Source organism: Heptranchias perlo, chromosome 20 (assembly GCF_035084215.1).
Source record: "Heptranchias perlo isolate sHepPer1 chromosome 20, sHepPer1.hap1, whole genome shotgun sequence".
In the NCBI taxonomy this organism is placed as follows: Eukaryota; Metazoa; Chordata; class Chondrichthyes; order Hexanchiformes; family Hexanchidae; genus Heptranchias; species Heptranchias perlo.
This window is the reverse complement of record NC_090344.1, coordinates 52,164,905-52,182,766: the sequence shown is the minus strand read 5'-3', so window position 1 is coordinate 52,182,766 and position 17,862 is coordinate 52,164,905. Positions and strand designations below refer to the sequence as shown.

Here is a 17,862-nt window from a genome sequence, read left to right as displayed (position 1 = left end):
ACTGAGCATCGGTGAGCAGGTTATTGGTGAGTAAGTGCCACTTGGTAGTTCTGTCGACGACACCTTCCATGACATTGCTGATGATTGAGAGTAGACTGATGGGGTGGTAATTTGACTAATTGGATTTGTCCTGCTTTTTATGGACATGACATACCTGGGCAATTTTCCACATTGTCGGGTAGAAACCAGAGTTGTCGCTGTACTGGAATAGTTTGGCTAGAGGCGCAGCTAGTTCTGGAGCACAAGTTTTCAGCACTACAGCCGGGATGTTGTCTCGCCTTTGCTGTATCCAGTGCACTCAGCTGTTTCTTGATATGACGTGGAGCGAATCGAATTGGCTGAAGACTGGCTTTTGTGATGGTGGGGATATCGAGAGGACTCACCATTCAGATGTGGAGATTGGTCCCTGCCACCCCCGCATACCTGAATTTCTGGGCCAAAATGTAGTCCATTAAATCTTTATCTTCATTTAATAATTTTTACAAACCTCTTTTACTTTATTGGTCAATTTAATCTATTCCCAATTCTTTTATAGTGCTTCTCCCAAAAAGGTACGGGCTGGTTTGGACATTGACTACTCCTGGCAGAATTATTCCAGCTCTAAAATAAAACCAATCTTTCAAAAAAAATAGACAAGCAAATTATAGGTAACAGATAAATGGTCCAGCATTGGAGAAAAGACAAAAGTGAAAGGAGCACGAAACAAAAATCTAACAGAGGGTTTAGGTAATACACCCTGCTGAAGGTTAAGAATAAAAGGTGAGCAAGAGGATTGCAGAAATGCACAAGGTGATTTTGAAGAGAATTTTTAGTGCACAAGTACTGAGAATGGGTGGTGTTTACCCAAACATGATTCTTTGGGGTTGGGAAAGGCAACTTCAAATGACCCAATCTGTGCGGCTATTGGGGACTTCTTTGTGGTTAAGATACTTCCAACAAGGCTGACTGTCATAGCTTGGTTTACCATCACCTTTACCATTCTAATGATAATGAACATATTTCTTGCTTTTCGATGCAGGCATTACCTAACTGTATACTGTTGTGTTTGGTGTTCTTCCAGTGCTGGGGTATCAGCTTAGATTGTCATGTGTTCATCATTGTGGTTTACGTTTTGTCTTTGTTTAGCTTAAGCACAGTGGACCTCCCGTACTCACTATTCTTCATTGTTTAAATTCACATCAGACTCGAGTCTCCATTTCAAACCATGGGCTGACCACTTTCCTTAACCCTGGTGCAACCAGCAATTTTCAATTTGAAGTCAATCAAAACCAGCTTGAAGAAATGCATTCAATATTTGTTTTTTTTAAACAAACTAAATTTTGTTAAAATGAAACTTATGAAAATCTGACCAGTATGAATGTAAAAGTAGCCAATAATTAAGAGGCATTATGCTGTTTTATTGAGGAGTGTATTAATCTGGGAATGTTGATAAGTTACAGAACTCACTTCTGTGACTGACTGATTCAGCTTTAGATGATTTTGTGCTCGACTCTGTAACCACTAATACAAAAAGTACCCTGGTTGTTCTTTCCCTCTGTTTTGTTTTTAAATAATGTAATACTCATTCTTTGGATCTGACCCATAACACAGATAGCTATTTGTCCGGCAATTTAGCCTGCAAGAAGTTAAAACTAATTGTACTGGTCATTTAAGCATTAGAACTGTGGCAATTTGCTTGCCATGACTTCCAATAGAAGTTTTTAAGGAGATCATGAGTAAAATAATCACGTGATGGTTTATGTTCACAATTGTATGTAATTTTATTGTAACGTTCTTGTGTCTGTAACGTGCATTTTTAACAGTAATAGCCCTGTTTTGCCAAGTACACAGTGCTGCTCAGCTGAAAACATCATCACGAAACAGATCATTCAGTGATATTGATGACCCAGATGGGGGTGGAACTTATTCCACGTCAGGTCCAAGACACTTCCCTTCATTTAAACTTAGTGCGAGAGGCATCCATTTAGAATTTGTTCTCTCTTTAGACTTGAGTAGCCGCGGTCTAATCCTTCATGGAACACCAGTCTATATTCATGTAGATTGACCGCAGATGTTATGATACTCTGGATATATCGTTGGAATCAGGGACTATGGATCAGCAGTTCAGAAGCGATGCTAAAGAGGATACAGGTGTGCCTCTGAAGGAAGTTTTAGTTGTTGTTAATGTGTTTATTCTTAAAAGCTAATTGCAGTTGCCAGTGTTTCAGAAATTGGACAAATTATGTCTGTAGTTAATTACACCATGTTACCTAGTTTGAATGGGCTTGGGATTCAAACCTTTCCATCCTCCAGTAGCTTATTGTCCTATATTGTGTCTATTACTTTGGATACTGATTGCTAACCATGTGCTTTTCCTCCTGTAGGCTTATTCCAAAAGATCAGTATTTCTGTGGTGTGCTTTATTTCACTGGCAGTGACCTTTTTAACAAGAACATGAGAACCCAGGCGCTGGAAAAAGGCTTCACATTGAATGAGTACACCATTCGCCCACTGGGAAGCACAGGTAGGAGCTGAATGATATTGGAAGCCTTAGTGTTATCAAGAGCTTTGAATGCCTCTTTACTAAATTGATAAAGATTTATGTTTAAAAAATGTTGGTCAAATACAAAATAAATATCTCCTTATTTTTAATAAACCCCATAAAGTTTCTACTAGCAGATGATCATTGTGTTTCAAAAAAGTCTTGAATGGCAAAATATTATTAAGCAAATGTGTAAGTTGGGCATTATTGTCACCCTGATGGGGAGTTTACAACTTGAACTAATTTTACCCTTTTAGTGGAGTGAGCCATGGGTTTCTGAAGAAAATGTCACTTTGTGCTTACAGCTAAATCGAATCAGCTTGTGTTTTTATTGCACACATTTGGTTAGAAAAGGCAAAAGTATTCAATTTTAAGATATTTCACAAGTCTTATTAAAAAAAAAATCAAATCAAAGTGTCCATGATTAATCTGCAGAATGTGCAAGGAAAGGGACGTAGCGTTAGCTATTTATCGATTTTGCAGTATTGTTTTAATGTGTGTTGAAAGGAGAGAGAGTTGAAAGAATAAGGCAAAATCAATAAATAGTTAACAAGATTACCAGTGTTGGCAATGCTGGATCTTGGTGTAGATCTGATGGGGGAAGGCTGGCAGGAGTGTGCTGGTTAGCCTAATCAGTTTCATCTGCAACAGTGCAAAATCAGTTAACTATAATACCCTACACAAATATTACTGGAGCCTGTACAAAATGCATATGCGAGGCTTTACTTGACTGTTCTGCTGGAGGGAATGCAGAAAGAAAATTAGTAGAGCTCCGTTTTTTTGTTCTTCTGTTGAAGGACTTGGAGGTTTAGAGATGAATTCTGTCCAAGTGTCAGAGGTTGCAGAAATTGCGATTCAATCCAATTGGCATATTTCTTCTTGAGATTTCCTCCTCCTCAGGGTATTGAAGTATTAGCCACGATAAAACTATTTGGTCCTGCTCATGGGCCATAATGCCTCACCATTTTGAATTAAGAAAGGACTATCCTCAGTCAAGCTGTTATTCAATAACTATGGGGAAACGGTGCTAATGAAAAATGCACGACCTCATCCAAAGAAGTGTGGGACGTCTTTGAGAAGCTTCCTTTAAATAAAGTCAATGATATGCAGATATAGAAGTTACAACACAGAAAGGGACCATTCAGACATCAGTGCAATGCTAGCTCTTCAACTGAAGCTATCTACTCGAGTCCTAGTTCCTTGCCCTTTCCCCATATCAGGAGCAATGAAGGATAAAGCAAATGACTAACGTTGAGACATGAGTGCAGTGACCAAAGGCAACTGTTGGGGAAAGAATACCCACCCTCTCCTTACTGCTGAATCAGAGTTCCAGCACACTACAGAGATTCTTGTGCCTGCACAACAGCATTTAAATTGAATGCAGGCAACACTGAAGTGACATCATCATGTCACCCATCTCATTTTCCTGGGATTGCGCTGGATGGCTGCCCATGGAAGTTGGGTGTTTGAAGTTGTGGGACTGCCCCTCCAGATTGGAGGATCTGTAAAGGATAGCCAGCAATGAGCAACACAGATACGTTTTTTAAAAAAATTCTTAGGTGCTGGCAGGCTGCACTGCAGCCTGGAGGCGATTAGTTTCTCTCTCTGACAACAGTCAACAGCCCACAAAACCATTTGCATTGCTACATGTGATATTCTTCATTTAATGCCTGCAGCAGTTCACTCGTTCCCACCCCTGAATTGGAGTGAGTATTAATTCTCAGGCTCTCGTCTTGCTTGGCACTTGCCTGACATATTTAAAATAACTGAAGCCAAAAATGTGGCTGGCATCAGCCAAGGTGGAGTTGGGTGCTTGCAAAAAGTGCACTGCTCGACTTTTATGCTAGGATGTGGGGGCAGGAAAATCAGGGTCCCCGTGTTATAGAGGATAAAGATTCCAAACAGAATGCAGTGATAAAAGGCAATAGATGTGCAGGAAGCAGATCAGACTGCAACTTTACCCAAAGAGATTGATATCAGTGATTCTTCTGGTTCAGGTTCAGGTAGACGGGCATTTGCTGAAATTATGAAACATTTATAAGAATGCAACATGTTATATTTTACAGATTTTATCAATCAGAGTTGCAAATCCACTTCCCTTTTGAACATTCTGATTTGTGGGTTCCATTTTCTGAGTTTGGGTCAAAAAGCAGGTGAAATCAGCTGTGGTCAACTTTTCAATTCAACAATGAAACCATGTTTGCAATCAGAAAACTTCAATTCTAATCAACAAAATAACCTTGGAAGGAACAAATAAAATAAACTAAATAATAAATGCTTACAACTGTCCCACGAAATATAGTGCCGAAAGGAATTGACGTATCATTAGCTGCATCCTTGGCAAATTCTCCACCATGGAGTTTTATTTTGCACATTTTACATGATGTAGGCAACTGAAAGCATGCTCTAGACTGATGCAAGCTAACAGGAGAGAAAGAAGATGCAGTTCTTCTCGTGGAAAATGAGCATGCTGCTGCTGGGTTCGTCCAAAACTGCAGCATGGTGACACTGACCTTTCCAGGTTTAAACACAAACTTTTCAATTTACTTTTAGGGATAATTATCGTATATATCCCTAAATTCTGATGGCTTGTTTAATTTTAATGGTAGTTAAGACCAAAGTTCCATCAAGGTATTTATCTGCCTTGTCCTTGCATTTTGGGGGTTTAATCTCAGCAGCAATTTGTTATATTCTTTCCTTATGAAATGATATGTTATTGTAGATCTGGGATGTTGTGATTATTCTTCAAAAATGCGTGTTCAGTTCCAAAAGAGCACACTGCAATATAAGATTTAATTAAATAAGAACAACTCCTTTCGGAAGAGCATTGAGAATCCTCTTTCTTTCCTTCAATGTATGTCTTGTGCCAGTCTCTGGAATTTTGAGATCACGTTAGCTCATCATTCTTCAGCTAAAAGCGGAACATTTTTTATCAGCTGTTCTTGGTGCTTTTGCTGCGGGTAGATCAGATATTATATTAACCGACAACTTTCATCTTTAAGTCAGTACTGCAATAAGAAATGCCGATGTAAATTAGCGGTTCTGTTTATCGATAGTCTTTACTCTGAAGTAAGGTTAGCCTTTACCCCTCTGAGTATAGCACCCTTCCAGTTTTTAAAATACAAACTCCTCTTCTGTTACACAACATCTGAAAATAAGTTGGTTTCAAATGACTATAAAGCGCAGAATCTTCAACATTTCTTCATTCAAAGAAATCTTGGGGTGAACTTGACAAACTTGTCTTTCTGTGATATGTTTCTGATTTCTTGAGAGTTTATGCTTGATTGACTTTTTTAATAGGTCAGTACTTATAGAGAGACACTATAGGTACAATACTACAAGTTGCAGTCTAATTTAAGCAGTATCTTCATGCATTTGGGGAGAGAAATTCAACTCGCAGCTGACCACTTTCCGGTGTAAAATCCGCATCAGACCTCCAAATTTTGCATTGATTACAGATTAATCCATGCAAAAGTTGGAATTGTATCAGCATCTCAGAACTGTACCTCTACCACCTAATTCAGCAATGATATTTATTAAATATATTAGAAAAGTAAAAGTGCTCCACATCAGCAACTTGCAATAGTTCAGTGTAATGGAGCACAAGAAACAAGCAGGCATAGTTAGGAGGAGGTTGTTTCAAGTATTACTTTTTTCTGCTAATTTAAAAGTAAACAGTAAAAAAGTTATTTGACCATCCTTTCATTACAAAAGTAAAATAGTCTGACTCCAGATGATGGCCTAGAAGAGTACGATCAGGAAATGGGAGACTTTAGTCACCGATAATTTTCCGACGCTGAATATTAATAAAGGTGAATTAGGGTACTGTACAGACTCTCAAGACCTGCCTTATTTCAAAATATTCTTTGGGTAATTCCCCAAATTGTTTTCTTGTTTGGTTTTTATTTGGATGCAGAATTGCTCCAGCAGCTGCTAAAGAGTTAAAAGTCCTCACAATAAAACTGTGAATAATTATATGTAATGTAAACAAAGTATGATGTGCTGTTTGTGCCAAAGACTGGAGGCAGCTTCACAAAGAGGTATGGGGATCGCTTGTACTGCCGATCAGTCCTGGGCTATTTGCAGACCTTGACGGAGCTTTGTTGACCCATAATTAGTGTACCAGGGTATTGCAGAGGCTTGTAATCTCAGAAGCACACCTATAATAAGATACAATTTAGAAAGCCTCTCTGCACACGCAACTTTTTGTTTTCAACAAAAGTATGTGTTGGATTCACAACTCCTCACTAGCCTATAATTAAATTCAATCAAAATACTTCCCTAATGAGATAAACAAGGCAGTCACTAAGTGGTCTAAGTGGTATCTCGGCATGTCCTACCCAGACTCTATTTTAAATTGTACCACAATGCTTTCCAAAAGCTCCATCTTTTAACCTTCTATGGGCTCCACCAGTGCAATAAGGAACTTCGATAATTTGGTTTTTTTTCTTAATTTCAGAATTTTGTACTTCTCACCTTCCTACCCCACAAAGCATTTCCAAACCGAGTAAGGGCCTTTCATAAAATGATGCAGCACAGAAGGAGGTCATTTGAAAGAGCCGGCCCATCGTGTCTGTACCGGCTCTTTAAAAGAGCCATCCAACGAGTCCCACTCCCCTGCTCTTTCCCCATAGCCCTGCAATTTTTTCCCCTTCAAATATTTCTCCAATTCCCTTCTGAAAGTTGCTAAGGTATCTGTTTCCACCACCCTTTCAGGCAGTGCTTTCCAGATCATAACTCGCTGCGTAAAATTTTCTTTCCTCAAGCTGCCTCTGGCTCTTTTGCCAATTACCTTAAATCTGTGTCCTCTGGTTACCTACTTTTCTGCCACTGGAAACAGTTTCTCCTTATTTAATCTATCAAAATCGTTCATGATCTGTTGCCAGCCTATTGCATGGGCAATGGCATTCTTGAACTTGCTTCAAGAAGGAGTGCAAGGGTTTTCAATGTAGATTTACTATCCCATTTTTTCCCTTTGGAAGCAGCTAATTTTGGGCCATTGTATGGGAATTTGTCAGTTGTACATGTCAATGTAAGATACTGTCCATGGAACCATATGCCAACAAGAGTTGGAGTTTTCAGTAGAGCAGAAAAAAGCTGTTTTCAGACTAGGTTTTGAACATCTGGAATATCCTTCAGCACCTGGTGGAAATGATTCCTCTCTACAAATGGATAGCAGGGTTCCATTGCAGAATAATATACTTGTCTCTCTAGGAGGAACTTATGATGGAGGCCTATGACATAGTGCAGATGGCCATTACAGCATTAACTGCCCCTGAGTATTGTTGCAAAAGTAGTTAAAATTGTTGTTTGCCACTAACTGGCTTGTGATGTGAAAGATGGCCTTTTCCCCCCGAAGGTATTTAAAAGTATTGCAAGTGTTGCATTAAATAATGTCAAAGCTTCAATAAACCGTCAAACTAATTTCTGTCATCTTTCAACAAAACTTAATATATTCTTGTACATAAGTTCGGAAATTTCAATCAACTCTGCAGGCATCTCATTATGAATGTCAGACCCTTTGTATGAAACCTTTATTTGCACTGGTTTATTACACTACTTGAGACACTGAGATTGACCGTGAATTTCCTTGATTGTCCTGCATCCCGTACCAGTATTCTTATGCATATGGTCCATCACAATTCCTTTTTATCTTTATTTTATTATGCATTACTATAGTCGGTGCTTCTCTCAACTTTCCTGACTTATTCCTTCTAAATTCCAAGTACATTGACCTATACTCTCTTCCTCCACCCGACATCTCGCTCATCGCACCATCTCTTACTCAAACACATTCTTTCCCATGACCTCAAAACTTTGGAACTCCTCATCCCCCTCAATCGTGCCCTCCTCCTACAAACCCAATCACTATGTCCTGATTTACCTACTCTCCTCTCCTACTTTTTCTAACCTTGGTACTGTCCTGCACGACAGGAGTGCACTTTGGGATTTTGGTGTGCCAATCACCCTGACCAATACACAGACATATAATTTTCCATCTAAAAGAAGCTCGCGCTAAGAGCACTCAATCTTAAAATTTACCCCACATTCTGCTCACTCTACTTTCAAATTTCTGTCCCATTTTCTCCACTTAAACCTCTGCCATCAGGAGAGGAGGTTTATGCTGGGCTATGCTTTCTTTGATACAGTTGACCCCTGGTATCTTTTCCAAGTGGACATGCTTCATGTCTGAATCCCTTCAATCACAGGGGTCATCATGGCTAAGCTAATCTTCATCTGGTGTCCGCACATGTCCTGTGGGGAGAGTGGCTAGATTTTGATCAAGAACAGGAATTCGAGTCAATTTCATCTTTGGACTCTGCCTTTGTAATGTGGTGTTGCTAGTGTCTCACTGGTAGTCCATCTGAGGTCAGCGCATTTAGTACTGAGCAAGGACAGATAATATGTTTTTATGTACATTAGTTAAAAGCTGCTGATTATCTTTGTGAAATTAAAGGCAAACAGCAGAGGTATGGCTTTGTCCTGTCTTAATTTTATTTTCTTAGCTTCCTTAATTTTGCAACCTGTTGCCAAGGTTCTCTGTTCTTCAGCTGCCTGCTTGAAGGTGCGAGGTCAGCCTGGAGTATCTAGCCCTCTGATCATATCATCTGTGCAATGATAGTGCATTGATTCACCATGGGACCTCCTCCTGCTGACAGTCAAGAAATGGTGATTGTTTGTGGGCAACCATGGGTCTAAAGCTGTACCCCAAAACACCATGACACAATGACTGAGAACACCATGCTCTGTTTTACCCTCCCATATGTTTTTGTTGTTCTGTGTGATGACCATGAAACATGCTTTGGTTGGGACGGAAGGAATGCTGGGGGCTATGATGGGAGGACTTTAGGTCTCTTTTGAAGGATGAAGTAAAGGTAGTCCATCTAGGCCCTGAGCTCTAGAATTCCCTAAACCTCACTGCCTCTCCACCTCCCTCCTCCTTTAGACCCTGCTTAAAACCCACCTCTTTGACCAAACTTTTGGTCACTCCTCCGAATACCTCCTTCTTTGGCTCTGTAATTTGTCTGATTTTGCTTCTGCCGTGAAGTGCCTTGGGACATTTTTCTGTTAAAGGCAAAGTTGTTGGTATTTGCATTTTGAAATGTTCCCCCTTCCAATATTTCTCCCTCCTCTTTTCCTACAGTAGTTCCACAGGCACCGGCAGCTTTTTGTTACATGAATGTGTCAACCTAGACTGAGTTCACCAGGCCATCCAACTGTGGAGAGTAGCATAGCTGAGCCTGATTTTGTCCTCGCCCAATGTTCACATGTGTGCCGTTTCCAATGAGGCTCACTGAACAGCCATCAGAAGTGTGGAACCCTCAGGTTTTTCATGCCTTTCCTTGCAAGGCCATTGAGGTCAATTGTAGCCACCTCCAATTGCTGCCCTGGCTGAGTTTAACTAGCTCAGCAAAATTGAGGATGGAACTTGAGATGTTGTGGTCCCAGTCTGGCTGGTGCTTTGCACACTGAGCAATTAGGAGAGCACTATGTGGTATTTTTAAAATCTCTTTTTAGCCTGTGATGGAATGTCAGCAAACTTATTGATTAATTTTTAGGCATTGACAGATTCTTGGCTGAGATGTAGATTTGTGACCAAGAGTAGATCCTGAGTGGGAGATCAAGCCTGATGTCCTTAAACTGACTTCTTGATTAAGAGTGTTCCTTCTTCACTTTTTGTACTCTTCGTAATTCAGGATTTATCTGGAATGGCAGCAAGGCAAAACTCACAGCGATAAAGTCCACTTAAGCCCTTTGGCAGCAAGGAATTGTGATATTTGTTTTTCCTTGCCCCTGTGTTGTACTGGATTCCTCACTTCTCTTCACCAGCAGTGTTATGGTGTCCATAGTTCATCTAAGGCCTTCATGAGAAAAATATAACTGCACTCATCTTTCAAGTTCTTTGACTTAGAACCAGTCTTATGTGAGTGATTTTTACTTTTGTTAATCCATTGAAAATTCTATCAATTTTAAAATATCAAATTATTTTGGTGAATGTGCACTTTCTACTATTCATTGTATAGTAAAAGGAGGAAGAACCAGCCTATTAATGTCAGTAAACTACCTTTTTAGAACACTTCCTGTCCAACTGTTAATGAATTGTAATTATTTTTTTTTGAAAAAAAATATGATTAACTTATTGGGTTAGTGATTTAATGTGGAAGAGCCTTGTGTCAGAATAATCTCTGCTTGTAGATGGTAAATGGACATGCTGAAGTCAGTCTGCTGTGGATGAACTGCATTCTTCCTGCCCCTTAACTCTGTTGGGCTATCACGTGTTACAGGGGCAGTAAGGCTACGACCCCATTAATGCCAGGCGAAACAAGTTTAAAATCAACCCCACTGTGTGGTCTGACCTGAGCACAGGAAATTTTCAGCTTATGTTAACATTTCATTTATCCATCTTGAAACATCATGCTGTGATTACACACACAATTAGTTTTTAAATATTCTTTCTTAAATACATTAATTTGTGGGGTAAGATCAGTATATTAATTGAACTCATAACTAGATGATAACCATTGCCCCCATTTTTTCAGACAGCAAGTGCTGGTAATGGTTCTGCTGCTGCCATGTACAGCTACTCCTGACCAACCTTTTTTGTTTCTTAACCTGTTCCATTACCACCTTCCTTGCCGTGCACCATCATCCCTTTTGTCATTTAATCACTTTTGCCCTCTACCCTATCACAGACCTTCCCTTTTGTTCTTTCCTCCCGTCCCTTCCCTCCCTCCTCCCCCACTTTTCCCTGGTTCTGTACTTGCTTAAAAATTCTAACTCTTTTAACATCTTCCAGTTCTGACGAGAGGTCATCGACCTGAAACGTTAACTCTGTTTCTTTCTCCACAGATGCTGCCTGACCTGCTGAGCTTCTCCAGCATTTTCTGTTTTCATATTAATTGAACTGATGTATGCATTTCATAGTTTATAGTTAGATATATAATTTAAAAGAATTACGGTTCTTTGATGGACTGATGGGTAAATCCCAATGTCGTACTGAGTCTTACAGACCATGAAGCTCCCAGGTTTAATATCTAGTCTGTGCTGCGTTAGCGAATCACTCAGAGTTGCTGTTCTTGATCATTGTCTGGTGACTCCTGCTGGGAAATGCAGGCGTAAACTTCAGGGCTCAGCTGTAATGCCCCCCCCATACTGCCATCGAATAGCCTGTTGTGTCTCACACATGAAGAATGCCCACTTGAACAAGATACCACACGTTTACCAGTACACCCTTGGTGCAGTGCCCACTGTCTGATGGCGCCCTTAACAGTAAAGAATTATTGACTTGATTAATCTCAATTATGCTAATAAATTGCTGGGTATTGAAGTTAAAATATGTACCATTAAAGTAGCTTTTATTTTTGGTTCACAGTTTAGCTTGAATATTGTAAATGAATGCCCAGCTCCACCCTAAATTGATTGTATTCAGTGGCATGGTGTTTGTATCATTAATATCCTGCTGTGTGTTAACTGCAGGAGTGCCAGGTGAACCACTTCCAGTGGAAAGTGAAAAGGACATCTTCGATTACATCGAGTGGCAATATCGAGAGCCGAGAGAGCGAAGTGAGTGAATGCCACCTGAGGGTCACCCACAGAATCTCTTTACACAAAAAGTACTCTGCAGTTCTGTGGGAATGAGAGTGCGATGAGTCCTGATAAGTGTAGAACTAGGTGAAATATTCAAAAGGATTTCTCAATTCCCAATTCCTTTACTCCAGAACATTGCTTATGCATATATGGCTAGTATATTGTGCATGAAGTTAAAATGTATTTGTAGAGACCAGCCTTTCTATAAGGTCCTGTGCAGTGATATCAATAAAGCACTTTGAAGACACATTGGTGTGGCATTGCGACATTTAATAATGAATAAAAATAGAATATTAAATACAAATATTACACAAGATTGATTAATCAATACCGTTTATAAAACTAGCAAGACCAAAGGGATGCAGATGTATAGGTCAACTCAAACAAGACAAATTACAATGACTGTCAAAATTGGTCCTTTTCCAATGTTAATTGTATTGATATTTTCGAAACAATGCCCTTTAGCTTGTTTGATAAATGAGTAAGTACCGTTTATAGATTATATGGCTAGGAACTCATTGCAAAGCCAACAAGGAACAACCCAAATCTTAGTGACCCACTCTCTGTCTGCCTTGTGTAATGTACAGTATACACCAGGTAAAAGCTGACCCTTCACAAGCATTTACTATTCAATGTTTGTGTGTGAGAGTCATAGCTCCTGTATATATGGCGTACGTTGAATAGAGGGTAACACTACACTCTCACCTGGTTCTCTACGGCATTGTGTGTCTCACAGGTTGTGAATGCTGTATGTTGTTTGCAGCAGTACTTGGAACACAGCTTCTGTACAATTGGTGCAAACCACCATACAACTTATTTGTAATATAATGTGGCATCTCTACCAGTGCAGTGTGTGCTGTTCTTAGGATACCTACTTTATTTATCTTGTTTCTTAAAATACAGCAGACATTGTATTGCAATGAATTAAAAGTTGGACAGTTCAGAATTAAAAACCATGGATGTTTGATATTGTTGGTGCAGAATTGCAGGTTTATTCTAGTTTATTTTCAGAATATACAGGAAATATTGATATGCTGCATATAATCCACTGGTGCATTGCAGCCATCACATGGAACTGGTGATTTAGCTGTCATTTTACAGTATACTGTTGGAGGAAGTAGAGGAAGGTTATAAAGGTAAGTTTACTGTTATCTTATTAAAATGGAAAATGACAAATACACAAGATCTCAATATTGTAGTGATAAATTAGTAAGAACAAGCAAAACATTTTCAACTACAATACCTAGTGTGTTGAAGCATTATCAGGTATTTCATTGGGGTTTAAAGGGGAACTGCAGGCCACCTGGGATTATTGCATTTAATATATTACTCATCAGTCTTTCTGTTTCAATAAACCTGGAGCTCATGATTGTCCATCCTCCTAATATTTGCATTCAAGACTGTTTGCAAATTGGACCTTTACCAATCAGGGTTTATTATCAAACTGCTGGGCTGTCACTTCCAGTCAAGGCTGGGATTTTGTTTGGCTCACATCTTTTAACTGCTGAATTGCAACTTTGGGTTGGGTGTGTTATGTGTGCTTGACTGGATCTTGTAGGAGCACTGGACTCCATCTTATGGTGTTGGGTCTTTTTTTGGCACTGGAAAGCAGTTTTGTGTTGATGGGTCAAGTAGAGTTTGATCATGAGGCCAGCCCAAGTAGGGGCTGTCAAAACTCTTGATTAACTGCCAATTTTGATAATCCACCACAAACTAACCATAGAGATGGCACAAAGTGAAGTTTATGTGGGGGGGGGGGGGAGCTCGAATTTAATTGAAACTGACTAGAATAATTGGCACTTTTTATAAGTTTGGATGGAGGACTCCAGTAAACTTCTAGGTTGTGAGAATACTGCTAATTGCTCTGGTATAAGTAGTTATTTTTGAACACTTCTGTAGAATTTGCCAAACTGGATAGCTGGTAACCCAATAATTTACCAGTATGTTTTACATGCTTTTACACATTTTACCTCATTTATAATATGTACAGAAGTTTGTTCATATGAATCCAAACTTTCTCAAACATTTTAGAAATGAATGCAAAATAATGTGAAGAAGAGCCAGTAGTTGGGAAGAAGAATGTGTCCTTTGTTACAGGAGATCGCCACAAGACTTCCTTAGAGGTGGGACTAAATTGTATCTGTGCTGGTTTGAAATGCAGCTTTCTGATCTTGGCACAGGTTGAATTTCACATAATATTGGGCTAGATCATGTCTTATGATGGGTAGGTCGTGCCCAACGTGGCAGTGGACTTGGTACTTGAAATGAGAAAAGCTATTCTGCAAGTGTTCGTTGAGAAACAGCATGTGTACATATGTTGGATGACATGCGTCTCCTACATGTACAGTCATTGCATTGCTTTGTATATGGTACTGGTGTTGACAACATCTTTGAACGGCTTGTGACTGAGTCCAGGCTGCAGTGGAAACTATCTCTTTCTCAACCTTGTTACTCATGGGCAGTGTCACGTTTGTGGATGATCTATACTTCTGAGATCTTGTTTTTGTTTAGTTACAGTTCCATGTTGATCAGTAAGCTTCCTGATCTGTGTGTAAGTTCCATGTTTATTCTCTGCAATCTCTAAACAGAACCTGGCATTGCCTAATGTGTGCTGTTTTACTGCAGAGTCCAAAGCTTCCATTGAGTTCTGTTTGCTTGAGTGGAAGGTACAACACCGACACTGCTGGGTTGTGCCGAATGGCCTTTTCCCATCTCTGTACTTCTATGTTACAGGTCCTCCTCTACCTCTATAATTATATATCTTATATAATGTGTGTTATGACCATTTTCAAATGTATGTTACAGATAATGTCATTGTACAATTAACAGGATAGTGGATTATATAGATAATGCGGATTTGGTTCAATATTTTTACAAAAGGCTGCAAATTTTTAATTTTTATATAGTGTATAACCTATAAACCATGCAGACTCCTCTCCTCCCACCTGTTTCTCATTATTGCATTAAACAACCAAATCAAACAAATTTGTTCATGAAGCTTTCATAGTGCTGCTCAGACAGCAACTGGTGTGGTGATCTTGAAAGATGCACTTAACACTCAGCATTACATGAAATGTTAATTTGAATAGTGGATCATTCTAAATGTATACACTGTGTGATAGAGCAGTTGGGTGCATAAATGTGCCTCCTTTTGCTACACAGTGATGTTGGGGGTGGGGGAGACAGTTGGAGGGCAAGACTTCTCAAGCTGTTCTATTGCATCTGCTATGGCTGGCTATCTGGTGGAAGTAAATGGAACAAGGAGGGAGGAGAACAAGAAATGAAGCATGAAGAGGAAAGAAATGCATTGACATGAATATCTCTCAGACACTGCAACATCATAGAGGTGTGGGAGAAGATCAGCATGTTGGCTCATGGCTGGAGAATGCAACAATAGAAGGGTGAAAAGAAATTAAAAGTTGGGGGTATTGGGAAGAGTCAAGCAATGGATGAAAGAACCTTGGTGTGATTATCCTTACTTGTTTTTGCTGTTGTCAGTCAGACATTAATAATGGAGTTTCAAAAAGGTTAATAAGACAGTACGAGCCTTTTCTAAGGATTGATGAATTTACACGACTGGATTTTTAAAAAATTGCTGTAGCCTGTTTTGCCTTTGATACTGTAACTATACTAATGTGAAGTGGTTGCTGAACATGGAGAGGATGGCAGTAGAACATATCAACAGACAAAGGTGTTAAAATACATTCAGACCTCGCTGTGTTCCACAATCTCGCCGCTTTCTTAGTTGTAGAACACGTCCCAAAATAAACCTAAATTGCGGAAGGCAGTAATTAAATCCCTAGGGGATGATATTTCTCTTTGGATAAATCTGTGTAAGTTTTTCTTTAAAAAAAAAGGAAATTCCATTTCTTCATTATTTTTGGTAAAATTATCACCAGGAGAATTTGCTCTGCTGGTTCCTTTCAGTTACTGAGATCTGGGTATGCACAGCTTTAACCCTTTGTTTACTGCCTGCATGGGAGCCTTGACTACACAGCTAGCTATTGGCTCTCAGGTTGAAAAACAGTACGTCTTTACGGTAGAGATAAAAAGGAGAGCTGCCAGTGCTTGAGATGTGAAATACAAACAGAAAACAGCAGGCCAGTAAACATCTGCTTCAGCTGTCAACCCTTCACCAATTGTGATGAAGGGTTAAAACATTAACTTGGCTTTTCTCCATTCAGATGTTGACTGACCTGCTGAATATTTCCAACATTTTCTGCTTTTTAGTGTGTGTGTAAGTAATTGAAGGCATTTTTCTCCTCCTCCTCCTCCCCCGCCCCCCCCCCACCCCCGCATGTTAGGTTTATTTTGTTCCATCACAAGCCTGTGCCCACTGGTACTTCACCCTTGTGTTACATGGTTCAAATTGCTTTCTGCAGACACAACTCAAGTTTGGAAGGGCACAGTGTCAAATTGTACTACTGGGTGTTTTCACAGTTCAAGTGGCCACAGTATGAAAATTTCACATGATTGGCATTACTGAAATCCTAATGGACAACACTTCATTGGTTGGTTCTGCCATAAACCAGTGTTTTCTGCTACTTGTCTTCAAGACTGCTGCCTACTGGGACACCATCTTTGGCCATCAAATACTTTCATCTGTTGATTCAATTTGACACAATCAGTTAACATATTTTCCACCATACACCATGCTGCACTTCAAGTGCTTCACCTCACAGAGCTCGTTTTAATACTTTTTGTGTCCATTTTGATGCACCGGGTTTGGCATTTTCTGCTTTTTTTAAATGATTTAATTTAATTTGAGCTGGTGCAATAGCTGATCCTTTTAATTTGATGTGGTTAAACAAAGAGTTTGGGCTGGGATCTCTCTCTAGACGAGTTGGCAGACCCGTAGCCTGGATTTGCGTTGTGTTGTACCTTGGTTTTGGTTACGGCAAACTAATCCTGGTCCACAGTCGCATCTTTGAAAGATCTCTGGCCCCTGTGGGCCCTCCTTACGTCCCCGTTTTGAGCAGACCTGTCCCTCTTTCAGGACAGGCCGACAGATCTTCGACCAGAAGTGACGAGCACAGCACAATCCAGTGGAACAGTCTGATGTTCGCAAGCATGTCTCTCCTTCCAGCCCTGCAAGATATAGAGAGCATTTCTTATCTACAGTATATGCTAACTAAAAGAAAACAATTCATTGTCAACTGGTACGATATGATCTGTGTGTCTGTGTTGGCTTCTGTACCTGTACGATACATACTGAGCAAAAGGGAATGAATCGCACCAGGCACAGTCTATAGTTCATGTATCCATCAATGTCAGCAACTGTATATGTTCAGTACACAACAGGATAAAGGAACAATTCATTCAGATATGTTATTGTCTAGCTTGCATGTGTCTCAGTGTCAACTCCTGTACATATCCAGTACACACAGAGTAAAAGATTCTTTGCTATCTGGCACTGTTTGGGCCACGTGTGCATGTTCCAGTGTCAGTTTCTGAATGTTTATAGTACTCCCTCTGAAGATAAGGAATCTTGGTATGTGTCCTTTTTCTCTGTGTATGAATCAAGCCAAGAAAGTCACCTCTTATGCTGAAGTATATTTTGTTGAGATCTATTTGGAGTTATACGCAAGACAAAATGTCCTCCAATCCTCCCAAATGACACTCTAATAGTACATGTTTCCTCTTAACTTCACATCGTTCGTAATGAATTTTCAATCACATTTTATCTTACAAAAACATGTATTTTTCTACAGTTTCATAGGATGGATTTCCAGCTTTAAGGAAAGAACTTGCAT

At 39.6% G+C, this 17,862-nt stretch overlaps 2 protein-coding genes across 2 annotated transcripts in view; one reads left to right on the top strand and one right to left on the bottom strand.

The window, feature by feature from the left end:
* polb (polymerase (DNA directed), beta) overlaps positions 1 to 12,356 on the top strand; it is a 152,662-nt gene extending 140,306 nt beyond the window's left edge. Inside the window, exons 13-14 of the mRNA XM_068001382.1 lie at positions 2,364 to 2,503; positions 11,999 to 12,356. Of these exons, the coding sequence (XP_067857483.1) occupies positions 2,364 to 2,503; positions 11,999 to 12,093 (235 nt within the window). The 3' untranslated portion in view covers positions 12,094 to 12,356. The remainder of the gene's footprint in view (positions 1 to 2,363; positions 2,504 to 11,998) is intronic.
* A 4,460-nt stretch (positions 12,357 to 16,816) lies between these two features.
* Positions 16,817 to 17,862, bottom strand: part of LOC137336048 (dickkopf-related protein 4-like) — a 41,147-nt gene continuing 40,101 nt past the window's right edge. The window contains exon 4 of the mRNA XM_068001550.1: positions 16,817 to 17,197. Within this exon, the coding sequence (XP_067857651.1) occupies positions 16,944 to 17,197 (254 nt within the window). The 3' untranslated portion in view covers positions 16,817 to 16,943. The remainder of the gene's footprint in view (positions 17,198 to 17,862) is intronic.